Source organism: Culex quinquefasciatus, chromosome 2 (genome assembly GCF_015732765.1).
Source record: "Culex quinquefasciatus strain JHB chromosome 2, VPISU_Cqui_1.0_pri_paternal, whole genome shotgun sequence".
Taxonomy (NCBI): Eukaryota; Metazoa; Arthropoda; class Insecta; order Diptera; family Culicidae; genus Culex; species Culex quinquefasciatus.
This window is the reverse complement of record NC_051862.1, coordinates 148757956-148784095: the sequence shown is the minus strand read 5'-3', so window position 1 is coordinate 148784095 and position 26140 is coordinate 148757956. Positions and strand designations below refer to the sequence as shown.

The window sequence follows — 26140 nt, the reverse complement described above, 5'->3', positions numbered from 1 at the left end:
TTAATCAAAAGTTTAAAAATGACAACAAATAAAATATAATCAAAGTCAATGGCATGACAAAAAAATGTGCAGGCTCGTTTTGGCTTGAAAAAACATTATAGGCCTTGCTAATGGATGAATTTGTATTTTTTCATTTCATTTGGGAATTTCCGGAAGTAGGCATTTTGCATCATTAGTTCGTCCTCACAAATTTGCATGCAATTTTACCAGCTGTTTATACAAAAATTGCATCTAGATTTTCGAAAATCTGTATAGGAAGGAATTTTCTGACCTATTCGATGTTCAGCAAAGTAAATTATATTTGGTGTAAAACTTTTATTTATCATTATCATTATCATAAGTTGTGATAATGATAAATAAAAGTTTTACACCAAATATAATTTTCTCGCTTTTTCGCATTTTCTAACTTTTTTCAACAAAAAATTTAAATTTACAAATACCGCATTTTAAAACTTCTGATATGTTGGATCAATAAAAACTACTTTTCAGCAGAATTAAATTTGCAATCAAATCGTACTCTCATTTTTTTCAAGTTGAGCAATTCTCTTCAAAATCGGTATTTTTTTAAGAATTTCAATTTTTGTATTTTTTAATCCGGCTGATTTTTTTTGCCGCCTTCGCAATGCCCAAAGAAGCCATTTTGCATCATTAGTTTGTCCATATAAATTTTCCTACAAATTTGGCAGCTGTTCATACAAAAAATTATGTATGAAAATTCAAAAATCTGTATCTTTTGGAGGAATTTTTTGATCGACTTGGTGGCTTCGGCAAAATTGTAGGTTTTGATAAGGACTACATTGAAAAAAATGCAAAACGGTTTAAAAGATTTGATGATTTTTTATTTAACTTTTTGTCACTCAAACTTGATTTGCAAAAAAACACATTTTTTTTATTTTTTGATATATTTTAGGGGACATCAAAAGCCAACTTTTCAGAAATTTCCACGTTGTGCAAAAAATCGTTGACCAAGTTATGATTTTTTTAATCGATACTGATTTCTTCAAAACATCGAAATATTGATCGCAAACATTTTTCAACTTTATTTTCCGATGCAAAATCAAATTTGCAATCAAGAAGTTCTTCAGTGAAATTTTGATAAAGTGCACCGTTTTCAAGTTAAAGCCATTTACAGGTATCTTTTTTTTGAAAATAGTCGAAGTTTTATTTTTTTTAATTTGTGCACATGTTTGCCCACTTTTGAAAAAAATATTTTTGAAAAATTCTCTATATTTTGCTTTCTGGAACTTTGTTGATACGACCCTTAGTTGCTGAGTTATTGCAATTCAAAAACAGGAAAATTGGTGTTTTCTGAGTCTCACACAAACAACCCACCATTTTCTAATGTCGATAGTTGCTAAGGCAACTAATGGTCCGATTTTTAATGTTAAAATATGCAACATTCTTGATTTTTTCCGATCTTTTCGATAACAATATTTTTATTTTTTTAAATCAAGACTAACATTTCAAAAGGGCCAAACATTGAAAATTACGCCGTTTTGAAATATTAAAAAAACGATGCACTTTATCAAAATGTTACTTAAGTACTTTTTGATTGCAAATTTGATTATACATCGGAAAATGGAGTTGAAATTTTTTTGCGAGCAATATTTCGATTTAAAAAAAACAATATCGATTAAAAAAAATCATAACTTGGTCAACAATTTTCTGCACAACCAGGAAAATTCTGAAAAGTTGGCATTTTATGTCCCCTTAAACATATTTAAATAAAATATTTTTTTTTTGTAAATCAAGTTTCAGTGACAAAAAGTGAAATGAAAAATCACCAAACATTTTTTTACCGTGCATAATTTTTTTTCAGAGTAGTCCTTATCCATACCAACTTCGCCGAAGACACCAAATTGATCAAAAATTCCTTCAAAAGATACAGATTTTTGAATTTTCATTCATAATTTTTGTATGGACTGCTGCCAAATTTGTATGGAATATTATATGGATAAACAAATGATGCAAAATGGCTTCTTTGGGCATACCGAAGGCACCAAAAAAGTTTCAGTCGGATTAAAAAATAAAAAAAAATCGAATCACAGAAATCTGAGAGAACTGATCAGTCGAAGCCATTTGAGGGTTGATTCCAGGTAAAAACAAGTATATTTTTTCAAAGGGCCCATTAGCCTGTCTCTGTTTTTGTTTTATGTGACTTTGCCAATGTTTTTAAAAATGACATTTTTTAAAGGGTTAACTTTGGCTGTGTTTATTACAAACATTTCCTATATACTAAGGAAAAAGAAGTGTGTAGTAATTTTTGTAGTGTCCCAGACTATGCTTCAACGCATGTTTTTACAATTTAAATAATAATGGTGCCATTCTGAAGCAGAAAAAATGTGAAAAAAGGCAAAAAATTATAAATTCACTGTTAAACATGAAAAAATTAGCTAAGCAAAAGGTAATGATAGAAGGTGGTAGAATTAGCCAAATACTACAAGAAAGATAAACTAAATACGAGTAATACAAAATAAAGAACTAAAATAAAATAAGAAAAACATAAAACAAGATAAGTCAAGTATTTCATAGTACAAAATTGGTCAAAAACGTAATTTTCGAGCAAAAAACCATGCGACGCCATTTGATTTGGTTTGGGCTGATTTTTTAATAAAGAAATCCAAGCTTTGGATTTCCAGTGATGTTGAAGACTTCACGGAAAAAAAATCAATTCTCGAAATCGTGAATTAAATTCACGAATGCGAGAACCACGAGAAATATATATACGTTTATAGTGCAAATGCACCATACTCATGAATAAATTCCTTCGTGGTTCTCACATTCGTGAACTTAATTCACGATTACGAGAATTGACTTTTTTCTGTGTTATGCCAGAAAAAAAGTTTTTTTTTAAATATTATTTCTAGAAATAAAACCAAAAGTTTTTCTTATCTATTTTGATTCTCCAGAGTCGAGATATTTTTGTTTTAATTACAAGAAAGCGCAAATTTTAAAAAAAATAAAACAACAACAACTTTAAAGTTGTTCAAAATGACCTCCTGAACACGGGAAAAATAATAATCTTCAAAAAAAATTGGGCCGTAGAGTGTTAAAGTGGAACAAAAATAGAGGATAACTGAATTTAACTATATAAATTACAGCAGATTTCCATAAATATCATTTGAAACAGAAGTTCTTCCAAATCTTCATCGTTATCATTTTATGTTTTATACGATAAAAAACCTTGTCCTGGCTTCTGAGATAAAAACATGACACACTTGGTTTCACCTAGAAGGGTTTGCTAGTAAATTGTGTTAATTTTGTAAAATTTGCGCTTTCTTGTAATTAAAACAAAAATATCTCGACTCTGGAGAATCAAAATAGATAAGAAAAACTTTTGGTTTTATTTCTAGAAATAATATTTAAAAAAACTTTTTTTCTGGCATAACACAGAAAAAAGTCAATTCTCGTAATCGTGAATTAAGTTCACGAATGTGAGAACCACGAAGGAATTTATTCATGAGTATGGTGCATTTGCACTATAAACGTATATATATTTCTCGTGGTTCTCGCATTCGTGAATTTAATTCACGATTTCGAGAATTGATTTTTTTCCGTGAAGTCTTCAACATCACTGGAAATCCAAAGCTTGGATTTCTTTATTGAAAAATCAGCCCAAACCAAATCAAATGGCGTCGCATGGTTTTTTTGCTCGAAAATTACGTTTTTGACCAATTTTGAGAGCACTGTATATTTCAAAAAGTAAATAACCATTCCATACCTTCTTCGGGAAAGTTGTCCGATTTTAGTATTGTGTGAAACGTGGGTATTTTTTATATTAAATTAAAAAAAGGTTGGGTTTCCAATACAAAAAATGGCCTTTCGCAAAGTGGGGACTAAACCAATCGTTCCCAAACGTTAAGGAACGAGAACATCAAAACAAGCAACACCTCAAATTTTGCATTTTACGCGAAAAAAACTCGTTTACTCGAGACCCACAAACCGCGACATGCTGGTCAAGGACACATTTTTAAGAAAATTTAATTCAGAATAGAATAAAATAGAGTACAGTAGAATTGTTTCACCGCAAAATTTTCAATTCAATTATGAATTTTTTGTGTACGGTTGAGGTAGAATAACCCATTTATTATTCAAAATTGTTATTTTATTGAACTCAATTTATTTATTTTATTTTTTTCTCTCCCAACATCGCAGGAGGAACCAAAGGACATGAAGAACGCCCACCTCATCATCAACGAGCTGCGAACGCGCTGCCGGAACCAGTCGGAGCAGATAATGTCCTGGAAGAAGGCTTACGCACTGCAGGTACGTATGCGGCAGAGCGGAGGGAGGGAGACGAGCTTAGCTTCTAAGACTTCCTGACTCCGTCAGTCGGGGGTGGAAAATTGGCTATTGATAAAGCTGTTTAGCGAATTAAGCTGGGGTCGTTCCGGAGTTGCGGGGGGCAGGGCTGTCTGTTGACGGATGGATAAGGTACTTAATTACTTAGGCAGTCACCGTTTTTGCTGACGTCTTCGTTCGACTGTATTGGAAGGCATTTGCTTTATCAAGATGGTATAACGACGTTGATGAAGAGAGGGAGAACAGCCGGTCGATTTCCTGCTCGATGATTGATAGCTGTTGATAGTGATTAGTGATGGTTCCTTGCGTAAAGGAAGGTTCACAATCTGGGTTGTGAACTTTTGCCAGGACTTGTTGATCACAGAAAAAATCCAAGACCTTAGGTTGCAAAAAATAAAATTCTTACCAAATCAGCTAAAACAAGAAATTAAACTTACTTTGCCGTTTCAATCACGTCCAAGGATAACCTCGAAATCCTGAAACGGTCACAAACTTACCAAATGTCAACCAGCCTGCGACCTTCAAATCAGCATTCGCACGTGCAAGGACTAGATCCATCCAGAGTGCGAATCCTGTAAAAAACTTTTCCACTTTATTTCAGCACAAATGTTTAATCTTAGCCCCCAAAGAGAAACATCTCCGTCGGGTCCAAGAGGGGTTATGAACGTGTCCACTTCAAGTCCTTACCACCGGCAGCGATGGAATCGCCTAGACAAGCACAAACACCCCTGGGCAGACGTTTGTTTGCCAACTAAAGTTAGAACAGCTTATCCAGTTGACACATCAGAGAAGAAAACGAGAGGAAAAGTTGTTGTCCAAGTGCATACACACGAAGGCTTGAGCTCGTTACGAACTTTATCAATTTCTGGTTTGTGAAATCCTGTTAGAGTGACGGGGAATGTACTGGGTATAAGCTCTTGGGAAATTGATTGGCCTTGTTCTGTCCTTCTATTGGACTGATCTTCGAAATACTTTCAGTTTTGGTTTACTTCATTTCTATGAGATTTCATATGCTATGGCCTCGTTATAAAGATATACTTTTGTATCGGTGTTGACTGTTAATTATATTTATATTTGCTTGACGAACAATCTCTTCTGCTTTTTTTCCAACCCTGTGAAATTGCTGGGTCTTTATGATTATATTTTTGTTTACTTTTTAACATCGAAACACATTATTTTCACTTGTTTTTCTTTTATTGGGGCAATGATAATATATTTCCTGAAAAAGTTATACAATCGCGAAATTATTTAGAATATTGGTACCGTCAGTGAGGGTTAGAGCGTCCCATTTCCCGTCCCGGGAAAAAATCCCGAGAATTCCCGGGATTTCCCGAAAATGAATATTTCCCGGGAATTCCCGAAATTCAAGCCGAAGTAGACATTTTTCTAACTTTTTGGCATATTAATCATTTCAATCGACTGTTCATATTGCACTAATCAGCTTGACTGTAAATTCCTTGGCATGCAATTCAGATAATACAGTTAAACCTGCGCAGGCGTAACACAATGTGGCAATGTTTTTGAAGCTAATTGTAGATTGGAACAAGGCGAACAAATTGCTTCAGAAAGACTGCAAAAATATTGTGGCGTGTTTGAGAAATCAACAAAACACAAAGCGTAACGCCTGTGCACTATGCGAGGTTAAACTGTATTCATTTCTGAAGCATTCTCAACTGGAAATAAATCTTGCGTATTTGTTGGGCAACAAAAATAACGCAATTATGGAATATAAAAACTATTTTATTTTTAGTAATCTTTTTTAAACAAAATAAGTTATTATATTATTCGAAAACAAGATTATTACCCCTTCCAGCCAAGATCAAAATTGAGATAATTTCAAACGTTTTTGTTTACCGTAACCAAATTGAATGAAAAATGAATTGATTTGTTTTCAAAGAGGGTTGTGCAAGAAGATTTTTCTAAGTAGTATTCGAAAAATTAAACATTGAAGCTCTGGGCGTAAAAAAGTTTATTATGAAAAACATGTATTGTTTAATTTTTAAACCACTTTTTGCACTACGAAAATTATTTTAAGCTAAGTCATATATTAGCCTGAATACCATGTTACAAAAACTATACCATAAATGAAAAAAAAAAATCTTTTGAAAAAACAACTACGTATCATGTTAAACGTGCCGAAAATGCAAATACATTTAAAAACTCGTTACAAATATTTGAAAAATTTGAGTTGTGATTTCAAGAAATAGTGTTTCAATTGAAAAGCACGAGAAGTAATATTCTTAAGCTAAATTCAATGATTATCTTTTTCTCATAAGCTGAAACCAGTAAAAACTGTTCTGGGAAAAGTTATTTGCCGTGAAACACATAATTTTTACTCAATTTGCAAACACTTCGAATGATATTTTTCTTTTACATGATACGATTTCGAAGACAGCATATAAAATTAGAATAAGTATATTTTCTTAAAGTTGTATGATTTTTGACAAGCAGTTAAGCCATTGTCCAATCCTCAGACTCATTTAGAACATTACAGATGCTTTTCCATACAATTTTATTGCGAAATAATAATTAAAAGCGGGATCGGAATAATTTTCGATAATGATAATGTCCAAATTCCCGTTTCCCGGGAAATTTGTATCCCCGGGAAATTTGTATCCCCGGGAAATTGGACGCTCTAGTGAGGGTGACTTTGGGTCAAAAAACGATTCACCTCTAGTAAATTTTAAATAACAAAAAACATTCTCGAAAAAACTCATAACGTAGGATTGCTTTTGAAAGTTTTATCAACATTTTAGAATTAAATAAAACTATTATATTTTAAAATCATTTTTTTTTGTTTATTTATTCAGATTTTTGTTTCATGTTCATTTATTCAGTTAAAAATATTATTGAGTGTCCAACAGGGTAACAATAAAAAAAAATCGACATTAGAGATACCCTTTGACTTGATTTCTAAGGCAAAAATAAGTAATTGGGGGTCGCTTTTTATCGTTGCATAGGAAAAATCGCGAAAATGTACTCTGCAGTTGCCCCGGGTCCTCTTCGATTTGCGTGAAACTTTGTTCTATGAGCAATTCTCCACGAACCCCAGAAATGGTTTTTATTTTTATTTTTTCAAGCATTCAATATTACACTCTTTTGAAATATGATTCTTGATTAAAAAACTGAAAATATAGATCGGAAATTTTCATGAATGTTTCATTTTTTTTAATTTAAAATTGGACCATTAGTTGCTGAGATATCGTCATTAGAAATTGGAGGGTTGTTTGGGTGAGTCTTAAAAGACTACATTTTTTTTCTTTTTCTTCTCATTAATTAGAGGTCCAATCTGCAATGTCTTTTTGACTATTTCACAGTATTTTTTTTTTCAAACTCATAAAAAAATATGTTTAGAGATGAACAATCAAGAACTCTATTTCAAAATAAAAAAAATAAAAAGCCGAAATTTATCGGATAACATTTAACTTTGAATGGCTATATTTTGAAAACGGTACACTTGATCAAAAAAGTTGTAATGTACTTTTCGATTTCAAATTCGATTTTTCATAAAAAATTAGGTCAAAATATTTTAAGTCCAATATTTAACCTTTTTTACAAAAATCGTTATTTAAAAAAAATCATACCTCGTTGGCAAAATTTTGGTCCATACTTCTAAATGACTTAAAACATATGTCCTCTGAAACATATCAAAAAATTAAAAAAATACATAGATTTTGGGAAATTTGATTTTTGTGAAAAAAAGTTAAGGCTATTGCAATGCATTTATTCAGTTGAAAATATTATTGAGTGTCCAATGTGGTTCACGGATATATGAAAAAGACAAAAGTGTTCAATTTCGTTTGCATCAACCGGAATTTTGAAGTACTATGACCCAAAAAGCTAGCCTAAAAATTTTAGTTTATTTGGTTAAGGTTTAGTTGCTCCAGTTTTGATATGAAGTTAGAATGGAATTTTAATAAATTTAATTGATTTATTTTTCACTTTTTAATTCTTCTTCTAGAAAGTTTTCCTCAACCCGATAAAACTTTATCATGTAAGAGTTTTCTTATAGGTTTTGATTCGGGGAACAACTTTGTAGAACATCGCAAAGCGCTAGGAAATGATCCCGAAAAGATACAGGTTGATTTTATGAGCATATTTTGAAATTTTGCCGAAAAAAGTAAACTCTAAAAAACATCCTGTATCTTTCCAGGATCAATTCTTAGCACTTTGCGATGTTCTACAAAGTTGTTCCCCGGATCAAATCCTATAAGAAACCTATGAATAGGAAAATTTGATAGGGTTTTGGGAAATTTTCTATAAGAACATGTAAAAAGTTACAATTCTCCATATTAAATTGAATCAAGTTCCATACTAACTTCAGATCAAAACTGGAGCAACTAAACCTTAACCAAATGAGCTCAAATTTTAAGGCTAGCTTCTGGGGTCATAGCACTTTGAAATTCCGGTTGATGCAAACGAAATAGAACACTTTTGTCTTTTTCATATATCCATGAACCACCCTGCAATGCATATATTTTTCAAAGTATATGTCTCTTCCCCCCTTCAAAATCGGTTTGAAAAATTAGAGGGAAGAAAAAAAAAATCAGCAAACTTTAAAATTTTAATGGAAATAAAAGTCTTATCATCTAAAAACAATTTCAAATGCATTTTCCTGCGTTTAAAATCATATTGAGAATGTCTGGGATCGATTAAATATATTTAGATTTTTTGTAAAATTTCATTGTACAGAACTGCATTGTTTTTTGCGAAAAACAAACTTTGTCAATACTTAGAAATTTTGAAAACTAACGAGTGCATAACAACTGGGCAGGTGTAAAATGCATTTTAAAAAACTTTTTCCATTCAATTGTAAATACCATAGCTTGTACTTATTTTTTTATATTTTTTATTCTTTTGCCCTCCCCCTCAACTTTGGCCAGAGTCAAGGGACATTAACTTCAAAAAATATTTGCAACAGCTTATTAAAAAATCCCCTTTTTTCCGTGTGCCGATTTTTTATCTGGATAGTCCTCATCAATACCAACAACTTTGCCGAAGACATCAAATCAATAAAAAACCCGGTCAGACGGTATTAACAAAATTCATACCATATCAATAACGAATACAGTGAAAATAATAAAAAGTGTTATGGAATATTCTGGGAAAATTAATTTTTGCATAAGAGTTTAATAACAGTTTATATTATCATAGCAAAATTTGATATTGGTCTGATATTGATTGATAGTCAAAACAAATTAGGAATAACATTTTTTGTTGTGGAAAAATAACTCCAACTGTTATTGGTGATTGGATTAGTTGTTAAAATAACAAAAAATAATAACAGAGATTTGTTTGAAGAATTACTCAAAATGTTATTAGTCTGTTATAACAATAAAAATCCAATAACAAAAAAAAATCATAACGGCGAAAAACAAAACTTGTTATAAATAGCATAAAATAATATTGGCCTAGCATTTTCAAGTATCAAAAAAAATTATTCTCACGTTATTTCCGTCTGCTCGGGAATTCTTAAAATTTACAGATTTTCGAATATTTACGTACAGTTTTTGTATTGTTGCTGCCAAAATTGTATGGCTAAACCAATGACACCAAAAAGCTTATTTGGTGATTGGGTTGGACCCACAAAGTTTGAGCCAAATAAAAATACACAAAAAATGGTCGACATCGGCTAATTTCATAGAGAATTGCTCTCTATGGAGTTATTTTTGTCCCTAATCACAAACCGGACCTCTATTTTTCGATGTCTCGTGACGCCATTTTTTAACATTCGAAAAAGACGTGTTTTTCAATAATTTGGTTTGTATAATTTTTTTGATGGTATGTATTGCATGTGTTCTTCAAAGGTCTGCTGAATTTTAAGAAAAAGTTTTTTTTAAGTTATGATTTTTACTGTTTTTGACCAGTTTTTAAAAGTTTTATCTCCTACTAAATCGTATGCTTTTGATAGCCACAAAACCATCAAAGAGTCATTCAAATGCAAAATTTGCAAAATAAAGTTCCTTAAAATAGTAGGGTCGACAGAAATGTTGCATTTGGCATATTTTTGATGAATTATCACAAAAGTGGTGGATGTTCTGAATTTGTGGGATGGCTGCAAGTGATTTAAAATGTGTCCACAGTAGCAAATTTATGTCTCTAAACAAACACATAAAAATATTTTGTTTTAGAAATTCAGTAGGTTAAAACGAGTTCGAAGAAAATATTATTTTCTGGTCTTTTCTGAACTTTTTCAAATTGATTGTTTTGATCATGTAAGATGTACGTAAAGTTGATAATTGTTCGGGCTGAAATCAGTAAGCTTCAATTTGGTAAAACCCAAAGGCAGCGTAATGATAAATCAATATTTCATATCAAAACAGCTTCAATCTAAACATTTTGATTCACCTGCCAATCAGTGCTAACGACTCTGCCAAACCGCAATGCTAATCACTGTCGCTATTGGTTCAATCTGACATTTTCTGCGAAATATGCAACACTTTCACGTGAATCAATACCGATCCTTTCAGTCGTGCCAGCGCAATTCGCTTCCGCCAATTACACTTGATTCAATTGACGCGCTTGGTTAAAGTTCAATTGACACTCTGCACCCGCCACCACCGGCACTCCACTACCGCGTACTTCCAGATTCCCGTGAATATTTATTCTATAGAAACTTGAGAAACAACCAAGGTTGGGGTTTTAATGCCATCCCTGAAAGAATTTAAACTCTTGAAGGCTTCTTCAAGACTGTTTCGACGACACTTGTTGACAATAAAGTTGCCACAGTACATAACAACACAGAAAAAAAAATCATGGTGATATTACATCTGGGAAAGGGTACATCTTTTATGTCAGAAAAAAGGTGTTATTTTACCTCTGGAAATGTGTAATTTTACCACTTTTCTGGTGTAATGTCACTTTTTCATTCTAAATTGAGGTAAAATTTCATCAAAAAAGTGGTAATATTCAAACTTCCAAAGTTAAAAAAAAACGAAACTATTGGCACTACGCCCCCCGGGGCATGGCCTTCCTCTAACGTGGGATTTCTGCTCCAGCGCCTCTGACGAGACAGGAGAAACCGGGACCGACGTTTTACTTCACCATCCGATAGAAGCTCAGTGGATAAGGCGGGAATCGAACCCGCGTCTCATAGCATCATCGGGATCGGCAGCCGAAGCCGCTACCCCTGCGCCACGAGACCCACAACTTCCAAAGTTACAGCTTCCAAATTTACATTATTTTTTTCTGTGAAATTGAAAGGGTAACAGGATAATAGTTGATGTAATTTTACATGAATTTGATGGAAAATGTGATATAACATACAGAAAAGTAAATTTACACACCTTTCATGGTAAAATCAAACACTTTTATTTAATTTTTTAATGTGTGTACCCTCGAGAACACGTTACATGTTTGCACACTTGACATCTTGATGCCAGAGTGTTTATCTTGTGACTTGATAATGCTTTCTTGGCACAATTTACTTTAGACTAAGAAAATATATTTTGAAGATTTTTGATGTTTTCTTTCAAAATTGCATAAAAAATGTGAATATAACGCTGATATTGTGTCAAAAATGCGTAAGTTAGGATGACGTAAGTTTACCTATTTTACATGTAAATTTACTTTCAATGTAAAATAGAAATTACTCTAAGTAGTAAATTTGTGAACGATAAAAATCTGAACCTTGCAACCAAATAACGATTACAGCAAGAGAGAATCACAACCAAGGTGGCACCGGTGGCAATATCTACAACATCGTTCCCAGAGTCAACTTCCGTTTTGACTCTAACGCCAACGACACATCAAACTGTCACGTTTGACACAACGGGGCCCGGTGGAGTGGGATGATTTGTTTCCAAAAGAGGGCGGATACACCGGAAGCTTTCGTCCTTTTGCGTTTCGTTTGTTAGCCCTCGGGGAAGATTTGTAGCTTGCGCTGGAATCGGAAGAATGGTGACTTTTGATTTATTCGTTTTTAGATTGTCGAGATGAATTTATTGAATTGAGATTCATTTTAATGTGTTAACAATTTATGTAATTTTCGTACGACAGAAGAAACCCCCACAAAGAGCTCAAAAACTCAAGTTCATCACTCTCAAAAATACCCCTGGCTCCTTAATTTTCACCCACCGCAGGGTGGCAATTTCCGAGAAGGAAAATTAATTTCACCAAATTCCTGAATGGCCTCCGGAGCGGGCTTCCTTCCGCTTGCCATTTCGTCAAGGAAAGCACCCCCAGCTGCATTAAGACATCATCGTCTGGCTCGAGTTCGCTTTGCCCGGTGGGAATTCTGTTGGCCTTTGAAGTGGTGTGTCTTTTGTGTTGACTCACAAGAAGACTGAGCTAGGGGGCAGAGCTGAAAATGTCAGGGGTCCTGACGCGAAAATTGGCGACGCATACTCGATTTTTTCAGATCCATTCACTGAACCGCAAAACCGTGACATAAACAAACCCGACTCAGTCGTGAGTGCCCTAGTTCACTGAGCAGCTGCAATAAAGGAGAAAAGCTCGGAATTTAACCTCAAAGGTAAACAACCGAATGAACTTTTTTGACAGGTGTCAGTTCCGGGACTTAGCGATTAAAATTATAATTTTGTTCCGGTTGTTCCGTTTCGCATGGACACAAATACGGCCAGGAACACGGCAAGGACACGGCCACGGGAATGGCTAGGAACAGGCTCCTACACCGCCAGGGACACGAAAATGGCCAGATGCACGGGCACGAACACGGACAGGAGTCCGGACAAGGACAGGGCCTAGAGCACGGCCACGGGAACGATCAGGAACAGGTAATTACGTGGTCTGGTGCACGTACATGAACACGGCCAGAAGCACGGACAAGCACACGGGTACTAATACGGAAAAAAAACTCGGATTATGACGTTTCGCGTAATCGGAAGGAAATTCAAATTCAAAAAAATGCTAAGTCCCGATTTGACACCTGTCAAACCACTCAAATGGCACTAACAAAATGAATACTGAGTTCTTTGAGTTCATTTGCTACGTCACAGTTTTCTTGCCTATAGAGGAGAAAATCGTGACGTCACAAATGAACTCAAATCACTCAAAGTTCATTTTGTGAGTGACTTTAACATGTTGGCCTAGTTTGACAGCTACCTCGTTCCCACGTTTTCTGTGGGAGAGAAAAGGAGGCGAATACTTTATGAAAATCATACCTGTCAAAATTCCTAGCCTCAAAATTTTGTCGCGATTTGCTTTTCTCCTCTATGCGAGGCAGTAGTCGACCAACGCTCATTCGACGTTGCACGCACACACATAAAGAAACAAGTTTTTACACAAAAAGTTGGTATTTATGCGTGGAAATGTAATTTTGAATATAAGTTATGGTTGTTTTAAGTGTTTTGCACAGTCTAGAACCATTCAATTGTTTAAAAATAGTCAAAATAGTGTTTAGAGAGGATTTTACGAGTCTGTCATTCGACAGGAATTGAGTGAGTGTAGCTCATTTTTTCACGTCTCTCATTCTCCAGCAGCCGACCGGCACGAGTCAGCGGCAGTGGTTGAACGGACACAGTAGGCTTAAGCTAAGAACAAGATTGTCCGTTCGACGCAGTGGTGAACGCAGAACGCTGTGCCAGTTCGATTTTTCCAGTAACTGTCAGTCGAACAATCTGCAGGGGTTGCTTTGTTCAATGGTCGATGACTGGCAGGCTATAACGACAGGCGCAAAATTTTGCGTTTGCGTTCAGGCCTGACGGACAATCTTGTTCTTACCTTTACAGTCAGATGCTAGCAGTGAACTGACATTTTGGTTTGCTTCATATGTACGCTGGGTTGGAAACATTTTGCAGGCCTGCTAGGGGGTACTCTTCAAATTGTAGCCGATCTAGGTGGTGAATTTGTGCTTTGTTCAATTAATTATCTAGACATGGAAAAAATGGTTTAGCAATTCTGCCCGGATTTCGGAAAAAAACATTTCTTGTATTTTTATTTTGGCTCAATCTTTTTGGGGGCCTTCCCTATGACCAAAATTTTTTTTTCTGAAACATCGGAAAACTTCACAGCTGTTTCGCCTTCCCCACCGAGGTTTCAATCATGTTCGGAAATGAACTTGTTATAACAACTTCGTAGATCCACCTTCATGTAAACGTATCGACTCGAAACCAATAATTGGGTACTAAAGCCCTAAGTCAATTTTTATGTACAACGGTAAAAAACACGATTAAAAACCATTTCTGATCACTTTTTTTCATTTTAAAGCAAATTTTTTTTTGACAAGACAACATTTTTTCGATGGATCAACTATGGTTCCCTTGGAACGAACTGTCAAGTTGGAGCTTTCCTGTCAAGAAGGATCGCGAGGTTAATTTTTCAATATTGATTTAAAAATCCATTATAAACTCTTTGAGGTCGTACAAAGGGTCATTGTACTCAGAAAAATAAGCTATATCGCTGGAAACAATAATATCAGCAATCTAAGCTTCATTTTAGGACCCAATTGAACAAATCCACTAAAATTTTAAAACCATCTTGTAACACCAACTATTTCCATCTCATTCCAGCAAGAGCAAAACCACCGACTGCAGAAGGAAAAGGCGGAGCAGCTGAACTACCTGACGAGCCAGCTGCTACTGCTGGAGTCCCGGATCATGCGCAAGCAGAAGCAGGTGTCGAACGTGCTGTACCAGCGCGAGTTGACCATCTACCGGCAGCAGAAGATCATCGAGACGCTGTCGAGTCGGCTGATCGACCACGGGATCATCGACGTGGTGATGGATCCGTCGATGGGGCTGAGCAGCAACAACAACAGCAACGATTTCGACTCGTTGAACGATTCGGATTCGGCGGTTGTGCTGGAGGACGTGGACTCGGACTGTAACAGTTCGATTTATTTTGGTGGTGGTGGGGGTAGCTTGAAGTCTCGGTGTGGGAACAAGATGAACAACGATGTGACGATCGTGAGGTCGATCTCGGACGCGATCGAGACGAGTAACATGAAGTATAACAATACGAGGCGGTCGAACTGCTTCTTGAGGAGGCCGGAAGTGCTGGAGACGGTTTACAGCGTGGAGGAGGATCCGGAACCGCAGGGTTCCGGACAGGCGGACGCGGTAACGGAGAAGCGGGACAAGTTTAAGAACCGGACGGAGAAGTGCATCTCGTCGGACAACTCGGACGATGCCAAGGATAGCCAAAGTACAACAACCACCACGACGAAGATCATGAGTACAACGATGACGACGGTGATCATCACGAACACGAGTTGCGACGACTCGGGTGGGGACTGCGAGACTCCTCCCGGAGGTGGTGGGAGTGGCGGCGGCACCAGCAATGGGTGCAGCAAGGCCGGTGCCGTGACGAACTTCAACCGGGTCATGTCGAATCACCGCTCGGTAACGAAGCCCAAGGACGTCAAATACAAGCGCATCAACAAGGCCAAATCCAAGAGTCTGGAGGAGCTGCGCGGCCGGCTGAGGCACTGGGTCGAGCGGGGAAGCTGCAATATGAACCTGAACCTGGACGGAACGGCGATGAACCACATGGAGCTGCAGCTGCAGCAGCCCTCACCCCAGAACCTGGCCCAAAGCTACGCGTGACCTCAGCCAAAGCCCCACGTCCGGGGCAGCATTTAATGGTTATTTATTGTAGCGGGATGGAACGCGATCGCGCGGCTCCACCACTGTGGAATGTGATTTGAACTTTGACAGACAGCTTCCACCCAAATGAAATTATATTAACCGAGAGTTGGTGTCACATCCTAACCGTATAAACATATTTGCTTGAATTGTAAAAACAAAGTGATGTTTTAAACTTATTTATTCCTAACCTAATTGTAACACAGAGAAAACACACAAAAAGTGAAATCGCACCGGAATTTATCCAAGAAGGAACAATCAACTTTTCTACTGTAGTGAGAAAGAGAGAGAGAAACATCATCAGAGATTCTGACTGAGTCAGGTTACCTACAAAATAAATAAAAAAAAGTTTAGATATGAAAAACACAATCAGAATAGATTGGTCAACAAAAAGATGCAACCAAACAAGTAGCTTTTGTACACTGCACGAAATCAAGAGTTTACACTTGTGAAAAGAAATCATATTTTCCTAAAATATAAAGATATCGTACACAAAACAAAAAAATAATGAATTCAGCAATGCTGCTTGTTAGAACGCAGCTCAAGTGATCTTTCCTCCCAAAGTGTGTAATTTTTGTTTGCTTCCCGCAAGCGCTCATTTTCCGAGAGTTTGGCAAACTGTGGATAATAAGTGAAACTACAAAACTTTAGCAACAAAGACAGAAGAATCGTTCGATTTGCTAGGCTAAGAGAAGAGACAATGCAGCATACTAGACTAGGTAAGATTGTGAGCAACAAACAAATGAAACAAACAAAAAAAACCCTGTACATAAATTCAATTCAGAAAAAGAATTTGAAGCAAACAAGTCCGCGATCCTCAATCATGCCGAGGAAAATATTATGAAAAACAATTTGAAGTAAATAGAAACTCTACTCAGTAAGGTAAGAGAAAATCATACACAAACAAAAAAAAAACATATAGATTAGAGGCAACCAATTCTTTGTGAGGTGTGGTTAGCCAGCAATTATGAAGAAAGAAGGAAGCAAAGCATGCAGCAAAACAACATTACGGTGTACAAGAATTAAAGTGAAACAAAAAAATATGTTTTGAATGCTTATCAACTAATAAAAGAAACAAAACTTTTCTGTGCTATCTGACAGAACTATGCAAAACCATATTGTTTTTCTTTCTTTACGATGACAACCTCTTGATGATTGAACCATTGCTTTCGTCAAATCAAAATCAAATTATTCGCTCTACAGCATTGCCTTGGCGTTCTCGATTGCGAGATTCCTACTCGAAACTAGGTGTCCGAATCCCGAGCAGGGGTAAATAACACGGGAATCCCAAATTTTGGTATTACTTGGGCAAATAACAGGGACCAAAATGTGCCCTTGGTTGCCCAGTAATAGATGGTAAAATACCATGAAATCATACCAAAGTCTTGTATGTGGAAGGGCACAACAATACCAAACCATGTTATTCCAAGGGTAAAATAATACCTCAAAATAAAACCATTTCAATACAAAGTTGAGGTCTTCTGGATTTTTGAACATTGCTTGAATACCAAAACTTGGTATTGCCATGGTTTTATTTTTAGGTATTCCCGCGCCCTTGGAAAATCATATTTTGGTATTCCAGTGGTCTTCCACATACATGATTTTGATATGATTTCATGGTATTTTACCATCTATTACTGGGCAACCAAGAGCCCATTTTGGTACCTGTTATTTGCGCAAGAAATACCAAAATTTGGTATTTTCATACCATTTTTAGTGCAACAGTTGCAGTTAGTGAAAAAACGGAAATGATCCATATGCAACAGCCAAATCTACTCACCTGATGATTTCATGTTGTTCTTAGTGATATTCTTCACCACATCGAATGCATTTGTCGTTGATGAACGGCCTGTGCTTGAAGTTCGTGAAGATTCTAAAAAATAACAAGATTGAAAAATAAGTGTTATTAAAATGAAACTGGATTGAAATTCACCAAAATTCAATAAAATGTCGATTAACTCGTTTTCAAAGTATTTGGTTATCCCAACTTAGACAAATTGCAACGTTTTAAAAAAATCTTAGTGGGTATATAAAAAAATTGAAAATCAGCTTTAACATTTTTGGGTTTCAAGTCATTTTAGCGCAAAAGTAATTATCTCTTCAAAATTTTAAAAAAAAATCCCATAGTTTCAGAGGAATTAATTGAAACCTTTCAATACCAAAATAATACCAAAATGTGGCATTAGCGTGTCCCAAAAAAACACGAAGTCGAGGAATTCAATATGCTCAGTTCTCAAATGATAGAAAATCATGTTAGAAACAACTCTCTCATACATGAAAACTTTCGGAAAAATCGTTTACCACGTTCCCTGGGCATTTTTTTGAAAAAAAGTCAGTTTTTCGACAATTTCACAAAATCTGCTTAGAAAAATGGAAAATTTTAAAATTTCAAATAGCCTATACCATTAAATGATGGTCTGTGGTCCAATAAACAAGGTAATGTATCGATTTGGCCTTTTAAAACCTTGTTTTTTTCCCGGTAGCTTTTATGTCGAAAAATACGAGTTTTTGCTTTACTTTTTCAATCTTTTCCTCGGTATTGAACACAAAAATTTCCTCATATGTGAGAATACATGCATCTTGTAGGAAATTTTCCGCCGAAGATTTTCGTCTAAGCAACTTTGAAGTTTCATCAACTCTGAGCTGAGATATTCCAGTTTTTGTGAAGAAAGAATATTGAATATTTGAAAATGTTGATATTAATCATCATTGGCATACAATATTAAGGATAATTTAAGCCTAATTTGAAGTGCGGCTGTATCGCATCTGTTTTTAAACATGATTGGTTCATCGTTCAATACTAAGGGCCACCTGGTTTTGTTTTCTCATGGCACACTACGTGCTAAATCAATGAATTACTTTTAGCAAATAACTCATATTTAGAGCATTTTGCATTTAAACCAATCGATGCACGTTTGCTGTGTTTCCATGGATACAAATAAACAAATAACAAATATAAGGTTCAATTGTACGCATTTCCGTGATCTGAACCACAACGTAACGTTTACACTCCCTTCTTATAACTCCTGTTGATAAATCCGATGTTCAGGTAAATTAAAAATATCACTAATATTTGGAATTTATTCTATAGGGATCCATCCATTAATCACGTAGACATTTTTTTAAATCTCAGCTCCCTCCCCTTCTCATGGTCAATTGTCCATAAATAAAACTTTTTTGGATGGAGCGTGAACAATTGCCAACCCCGTACAATCGAACCATATATTTCAATGCCTCTGTGCTCTTGTACTAAGCTTACTGGTTTTCCTATCTAGATAGCATAAGAGAGCACAGATGCATCGATTTGTTATTTGTTTATTTGTATCCATGGAAACACAGCAAACGTGCATCGATTGGTTTAAATGAAAAATGCTCTAAATATGAGTTATTTGCTAAAAGTAATTCATTGATTTAGCACGTAGTGTGCCATGAGAAAACAAAACCAGGTGGCCCTTAGTATTGAAGGATGAACCAATCATGTTTAAAAACAGATGCGATACAGCCGCACTTCAAATTAGGCTTAAATTATCCTTAATATTGTATGCCAATGATGATTAATATCAACATTTTCAAATATTCAATATTCTTTCTTCACAAAAACTGGAATATCTCAGCTCAGAGTTGATGAAACTTCAAAGTTGCTTAGACGAAAATCTTCGGCGGAAAATTTCCTACAAGATGCATGTATTTTCACATATGAGGAAATTTTTGTGTTCAATACCGAGGGGAAAAGATTGAAAAAAAAAGTAAAGCAAAAACTCGTATTTTTCGACATAAAAGCTACCGGGAAAGTAAAAACAAGGTTTTAAAAGGCCAAATCGATACATTAACTTGTTTATTGGACCACAGACCATCATTTAATGGTATAGGCTATTTATAATTTTAAAATTTTCCATTTTTTCTAAGCAGATTTTGTGAAATTGTCGAAAAAACTGACTTTTTTCAAAAAAATGCCCAGGGAACGTGGTAAACAATTTTTCCGAAAGTTTTTATGTATGAGAGAGTTGTTTCTAACATGATTTTCTATCATTTGAGAACTGAGCACATTGAATTCCTCAACTTCGTGTTTTTTTGGGACACGCTAATGTGGCATCCTACCTTAGAAATTTTTCCACAATTTCTAGTCATTTCTTTAGGGGGTATATCAAAAATGTTTGCAATCAAGTTTGAAATTTCCGGTTTTCAATGAAAGCATTCGCTTTGAGACATCATTTTAGTGCAAAATTAATTATTTTGTCAAAATTGGTCAACATTTTCCCATAGTTTCAGAGGAATTTGATAAAACACTTTAAAACCAAAATAATACCAAAATGTGCCATCCTGACTTAGAAAATTTTCCACAATTTCAAGTCATTTCTTTAGGGGGTATATCAAAAATGTTTAAAATCAAGTTTGAAATTTCCGGTTTTCAATGAAAGCATTCGCTTTGAGACATCATTTTAGCGCAAAATTAATTATTTTGTCAAAATTGGTCAAAATTTTTCCATGGTTTCAGAGGAATTTGATAAAATACTGTAATACCAAAAGAATACCAAAATGTGGTGTTCGACCATTGACAAATTCTGCAATTTTGCAATATCAAAACAATACATTGAATTGGTATGATAGCACATTTTGCTCTTGCATAATCCTTAAGACAAATTTTAAAGGGTCCAGGAATAACAAAATTTGATATTGATACCAGAGAAAGGTATTATTACGCATTTCCCTTGTTATTTACCCATGCTCGGGAAGGCTTGATTGTTGAGGCAATTCCAAACCTCTTTTTACACCTAAGCTTCCATCCACCCCGGGATTCGAACTGACGACCTTAGGATTGTGAGTCCAACTGCCTCCCAGCGACTCCACCAAGACAGGACCCAGGGAGACGACTCCTACACCTGGACTGAGCTAACGACCTAACCTTTTTAGGTAAGTCCGGGGCCAACATTTACTTCCCGTCCGACGGAAGGCGTGATCAGACAAATCTCGTCTCAAAATTTGCCACCGGGACCTTCTGGGATCAAACCCAGGCCGACTGGGTGCTGGGTGCATTGCTTTCGTGTATTTCTAACTTTGCAGGGTTGATTTTTAGAGTGTAATAATGTTCTACAAAGTTGTAGAGCAGACAATTACAAAAAAATGATATATATACTAGGGTGGGTACGGATTTTGAAAAGTTCTCAGATCAAGTTCTGGTGTGGTTCCCCTTGTAGGGCATATCCATAGGGACTCTCACGCCAAATTTCAGCTTATTTGGTTAAAAACTGGCTTGTCTCAAGCGAGTTCAAGTTTACATGGGATTTACTATGGGAAATTTTGAATTTTCGTTCATTCGCTCCTACAGGCTTAGGGAAAACATGTAGAAACTTTTAGGATGGCCAGAAATGAGCGGAATCGTCTGGAGAACAACTTTCCCTAAGAGACCAGGTCGATTCGGTCAACCCCCATCGAGCTCAACGGCAATACATCCGGGGTTTTCGGAACCAACCGTTTTCCCCAGAAGAGCATCAAATTTTCCATAGCATGCTATGAATGCTTGATGAACACCGCGACGCCACATCCCGAGCATGGGTAAATAACAAGGGAAATGCGTAATAATACCTTTCTCTGGTATCAATACCAAATTTTGATATTCCTGGACCCTTTAAAATTTGTCTTAAGGATTATGCAAGAGCAAAATGTGGTATCATACCAATTTAAGGTATTGTTTTGATATTGCAAAATTGCAGAATTTGTCAATGATCGAACACCACATTTTGGTATTCTTTTGGTATTACAGTATTTTATCAAATTCCTCTGCAACTATGGGAAAATTTTGACCAATTTTGACAAAATAATTAATTTTGCGCTATAATGATGTCTCAAAGCGAATGGAAAAAGTGCGGTGCTTCGGTGGACGCGCAGTCCTGTTTTTTCGTCTCTTTTGTGTCGCTCTTTGTGTGCATGAGGTGATTGGGCATAATAATTGAATAATGCCATCAAAAGTGCGGTGCTTCGGTGGACGCGCAGTCCTGTTTTTTCGTGATAATTTTCGTCTCTTTTGTGTTGCTATTTGTGTGCATGGGGTGATTGGTTTTATGTGAGTAGGTTTTTTTATGTTATTTTTTTTCTCTCCATTTCCTCAGTTTGATTTGCGATGCCTTTCCGTCGGGTCGTGTTTTTTTTTCGCGATCGTCGTCGGTGTGTTTTTCGTTTTTTTTTCGCGTGCGTGTATGTGTGTAAAGGTGCGGCTGGCTCTGGTTGTCATCGATGACAATTGAGTCAGACTGATTTGCGATGCCTTTCGGTCGGGTCGTAGGGTTTTTTCGCATTCGTCGTCGGTGTGCAATAACAACAAAACCTTATCATACCATTTCAGCTCGATAAACATCGTAACTCGTCGTTCGCTTCGTTAATCAGTACACCACTAAACATGAATCATGTAAAACTCGTAAAAACATCTCAATTAAAAAGTCAGACTGTTAAATTCTTCATAATTTAATTACAAATAATTTTGGTTCTATCTTTCCACAGCCGGCTGTCTAAGATAAATCCATTTCAATTAAAAGTTAACAGCCGATAAACGGGAAATGACTCATCCGCAGCATCCGATTGCTTGCCTTGAGATTAAAACATAATACCTTTCAACAAACACTATGATTTTGGGTCGCATCATCATCTTCTATGATGAATCCTGACCAAACACCCTATCCTACTAACAAATTTTCAGGTTCCTGGCGCTTGTGGGGTGTAAGCACAGAGTAAATCAGCTGCCCTAGTAGCAACCTGCGCTAACTAACATTCCCGTCCCTTAAAATCGAGATCTACAAACTGACATGGCGGGCGCCGTTGGTGGCCAATGACTGTTACCTATTCGCAACTGATCTAGCTTTAGCAATCATGGTGCTTTATCTTTTCAGCGCATTCATACATGCTGTTGATAAGAGAATCACCACTAGATCGTCGAAGCATATAATCAGTAGTGCTGAAAGGATATTACGGTTCTGTTCAGCAACGGAGGGGCAACCATGGGTGATCTCTCATGCTCATGCTCATGCTCATAATGATGTCTCAAAGCGAATGCTCTCATTCAAAACCGAAAATTTCAAACTTGATTTTAAACATTTTTGATATACCCCCTATAGAAATGACTTGAAATTGTGGAAAATTTTCTAAGTCAGGATGGCACATTTTGGTATTATTTTGGTATTTAAGTGTTTTATCAAATTGTGTGTGTGTGTGTGTGTGTGTGTGTGTGTGTGTGTGTGTGTGTGCAACCAACCAAACGGGACCACGCGGTCGCTTCTTACAAATTGAGTTGTTTCCATGTATTTTCAGATCTTACATTCTATACATGCAAATAACTCGCATAGGCATTTGGAAGGTGTTAGCTCTGCCGAGCTTCGGTGACCCATTTCTACGCTGGCTAGCCGAGCGCGAGGTACTTCAGCTTTGTCGACAAGCCCCGCCCTGAAGAACGTTTGTACCAATCGGATTCAAACGTTATTTAGAACTTCCGAACCCTTGTCAAATGGACAAGGACCCAGCGCGTTTATAGTTGATGGTGGTAACAGTATTCCTAATTCCAGTCATAGCTCACCAAGTCGAGATGGCCTAGTGGTTAGCATTTTTGCTTACCAATCCAAAGGACGGGGGATCGAACCCCGACTCGAGCGACTTTGATTTTTCGTACATGGTCAGAGTTTCAAGATTTATATTTCCTATACTTTCTCGTTGGGAGCAGATGGGAATCGAACCCAGGACCATTCGCTTACAAAGCGAACACCGTAACCAGTCAGCCACGGCCTGAAACTATGGGAAAATTTTGACCATTTTTTACAAAATAATTAATTTTGCGCTAAAATGATGTCTCAAAGCGAATGCTTTCATTCAAAACCGGAAATTTCAAACTTGATTTTAAACATTTTTTATATACCCCCTACAGAAATGACTTGAAATTGTGGAAAATTTTCTAAGTCAGGATGGCACATTTGGGTATTATTTGAATATTGAAAGGTTTCATCAATTTTCTCTGAAACTATGGGAAATATGTTAAAAAAATTTTACGAGTTAATTAATTTTGCGCTAAAATGACTTGAAACTCAAAAATGTTAAAGATGATTTTAAAAATTAGTGTGATATACCCACTAATATATTTTTCAAAAACGTTGAAATATCTCTAAGTCGGGATATCCAAATACTTTGAAAAACGAGTCAATCGACAGATTAATGAATTTTGGTGAATTTCAATTCAGTTTCATTTTAATAATACTTATTTTTCAATCTTGTTATTTTTCAGAAGCTTCAAGAACTTCAAGCACAGGCCGTTCATCAACGACAAATGCATTCGATGTGGTGAAGAATATCACTAAGAACAACATGAAATCATCAGGTGAGTAGATTTGGCTGTTGCATATGGATCATTTCCGTTTTTTCACTAACTGCAACTGTTGCACTAAAAATGGTATGAAAATACCAAATTTTGGCATTACTTGTTCAAATACCAGCGACCATAATGTGCTCTTGGTTGCCCAGTAATAGATGGTAAAATACCATGAAATCATACCAAAATCATGTATGTGAAAGACCACAGAAATACCAAAATATGATTTTCCAAGGGCGCGGGAATACCTAAAAATAAAACCATGGCAATACCAAGTTTTGGTATTCAAGCAATGTTCAAAAATCCAGAAGACCTCAACTTGGTATTGCAATGGTTTTATCTTGAGGTATTATTTTACCCTTGGAATAACATGGTTTGGTATTGTTGTGCCCTTCCACATACAAGATTTTGGTATGATTTCATGGTATTTTACCATCTATTACTGGGCAACCAAGGGCACATTTTGGTCGCTGTTATTTGCCCAAGTAATACCAAAATATGGTATTCCCGTGTTATTTACCCCTGCTCGGGATGATCGAATTTTTCATTCCAGTTATATAATATTGGTGAAAGGAGAAAACTAGTGTTGAGCTTCAAAAACCTAGCCTTATATTTAAATAGGTAATATGAAAAATGGAATTGCGGTTTTGAAGGTCTCGGCACCAAGGAGCCTATGTCAGAAAATATTTTTTAACAGATTCCTCGGACAATTTTATATAACATATCACATAATGGTATACGAACATACGTGCCAACCTTTACCAAGCATAGCAAACCAGTTCATTTTCCTCTTTCCCCCCCTCACCATCAGGTATATCGATTTTCTCTCGCACGTTTTCTCCATCTGTATGCTAAGTGATGGAATTTCCCGGAAAATAAAAAAAAAAACGATTCTTACCGATTTCTTCTGTCGTGACAGCCCTCTTCCAACATGGTCTCTACGTTGGACCTTTGATGTCCGTTTGTTTGGTTGTCCGTCTGTCTGTCTGACTGACAATTTGCGCATTCAAATGTGAGATTTATTATTCACAATCCGGGAAATTCCGAACTGTTGATTTGGATGCAGAAATAATAACTGTCACGCTTTAACGAAGCTTGAAAGTAGTTTTTTAAACAACAAATAGCTGTTTTTTACACCTTTTCCGACACCTTTAATCACAAACACTCATACAAAGTAAAACACAACATTTTTATGTTCCCACCTGCCACGTGCAGCATCATCCCAGGAGGAAATCCCCCGTGTTGGCTCAACCGCTTTGCGGGGCTTTACAGGAAAAGAAAGTTTCCAAACGATAAATATGTAATAGCGTCCCTTCAACTAACTATCGTAGTTTTTTCGCGATGATTCCGTGTGCAGTTTTCGCACACCCTGGATGACTTGGAAGGTGCTTGAGAGGTGTGCGAAGGAAAACTTTTCAAACGATTCCTCGGAAAAGCACTTCAACGTAGTTTTCCGCTTTCCACGAGAGCATCCTTTTTTTGAGTCTATTATGATGTATCACACATACCACCCACACACAGTGCCGGGTGGAAACGAATCTCGAAGTTCATTTTTGCGCTAGTTTTGTAATGTATTGTGTAAGTTTCACTTGGCTGAAAGTGGATCCTTGTTATATATCAGTTTGACCCAGTTTTAAATTGCAATGTGCCAATGTCATGCATACCCGTTGACTCGGGTGCATGAATATTCATTACCCATAATGAGAAGTGATACCATGGTTAGTAGGGGTGTGTCCCGAGCAGGGGTAAATAACACGGGAATACCAAATTTTGGTATTACTTGGGCTAATAACAGCGACCAAAATGTGCCCTTGGTTGCCCAGTAATAGATGGTACAATACCATGAAATCATACCAAAGTCTTGTATGTGTAAGGGCACAACAATACCAAACCATGTTATTCCAAGGGTAAAATAATACCTCAAAATAAAACCATTTCAATACAAAGTTGA

The 26140-nt window shown here is 36.2% G+C and overlaps 1 protein-coding gene across 7 annotated transcripts in view; it reads left to right on the top strand.

Moving 5' to 3' along the window:
* Positions 1–16606, top strand: part of LOC6038927 — a 200808-nt gene extending 184202 nt beyond the window's left edge. For all 7 annotated transcript variants that reach the window (XM_038253088.1, XM_038253089.1, XM_038253093.1 and 4 more), the window contains 2 exons: positions 4156–4266; positions 14772–16606. In XM_038253088.1, coding sequence (XP_038109016.1) covers positions 4156–4266; positions 14772–15806 — 1146 coding nt within the window. In that variant the 3' untranslated portion in view covers positions 15807–16606. The remainder of the gene's footprint in view (positions 1–4155; positions 4267–14771) is intronic.
* The last annotated feature ends 9534 nt before the right edge of the window (positions 16607–26140 follow it).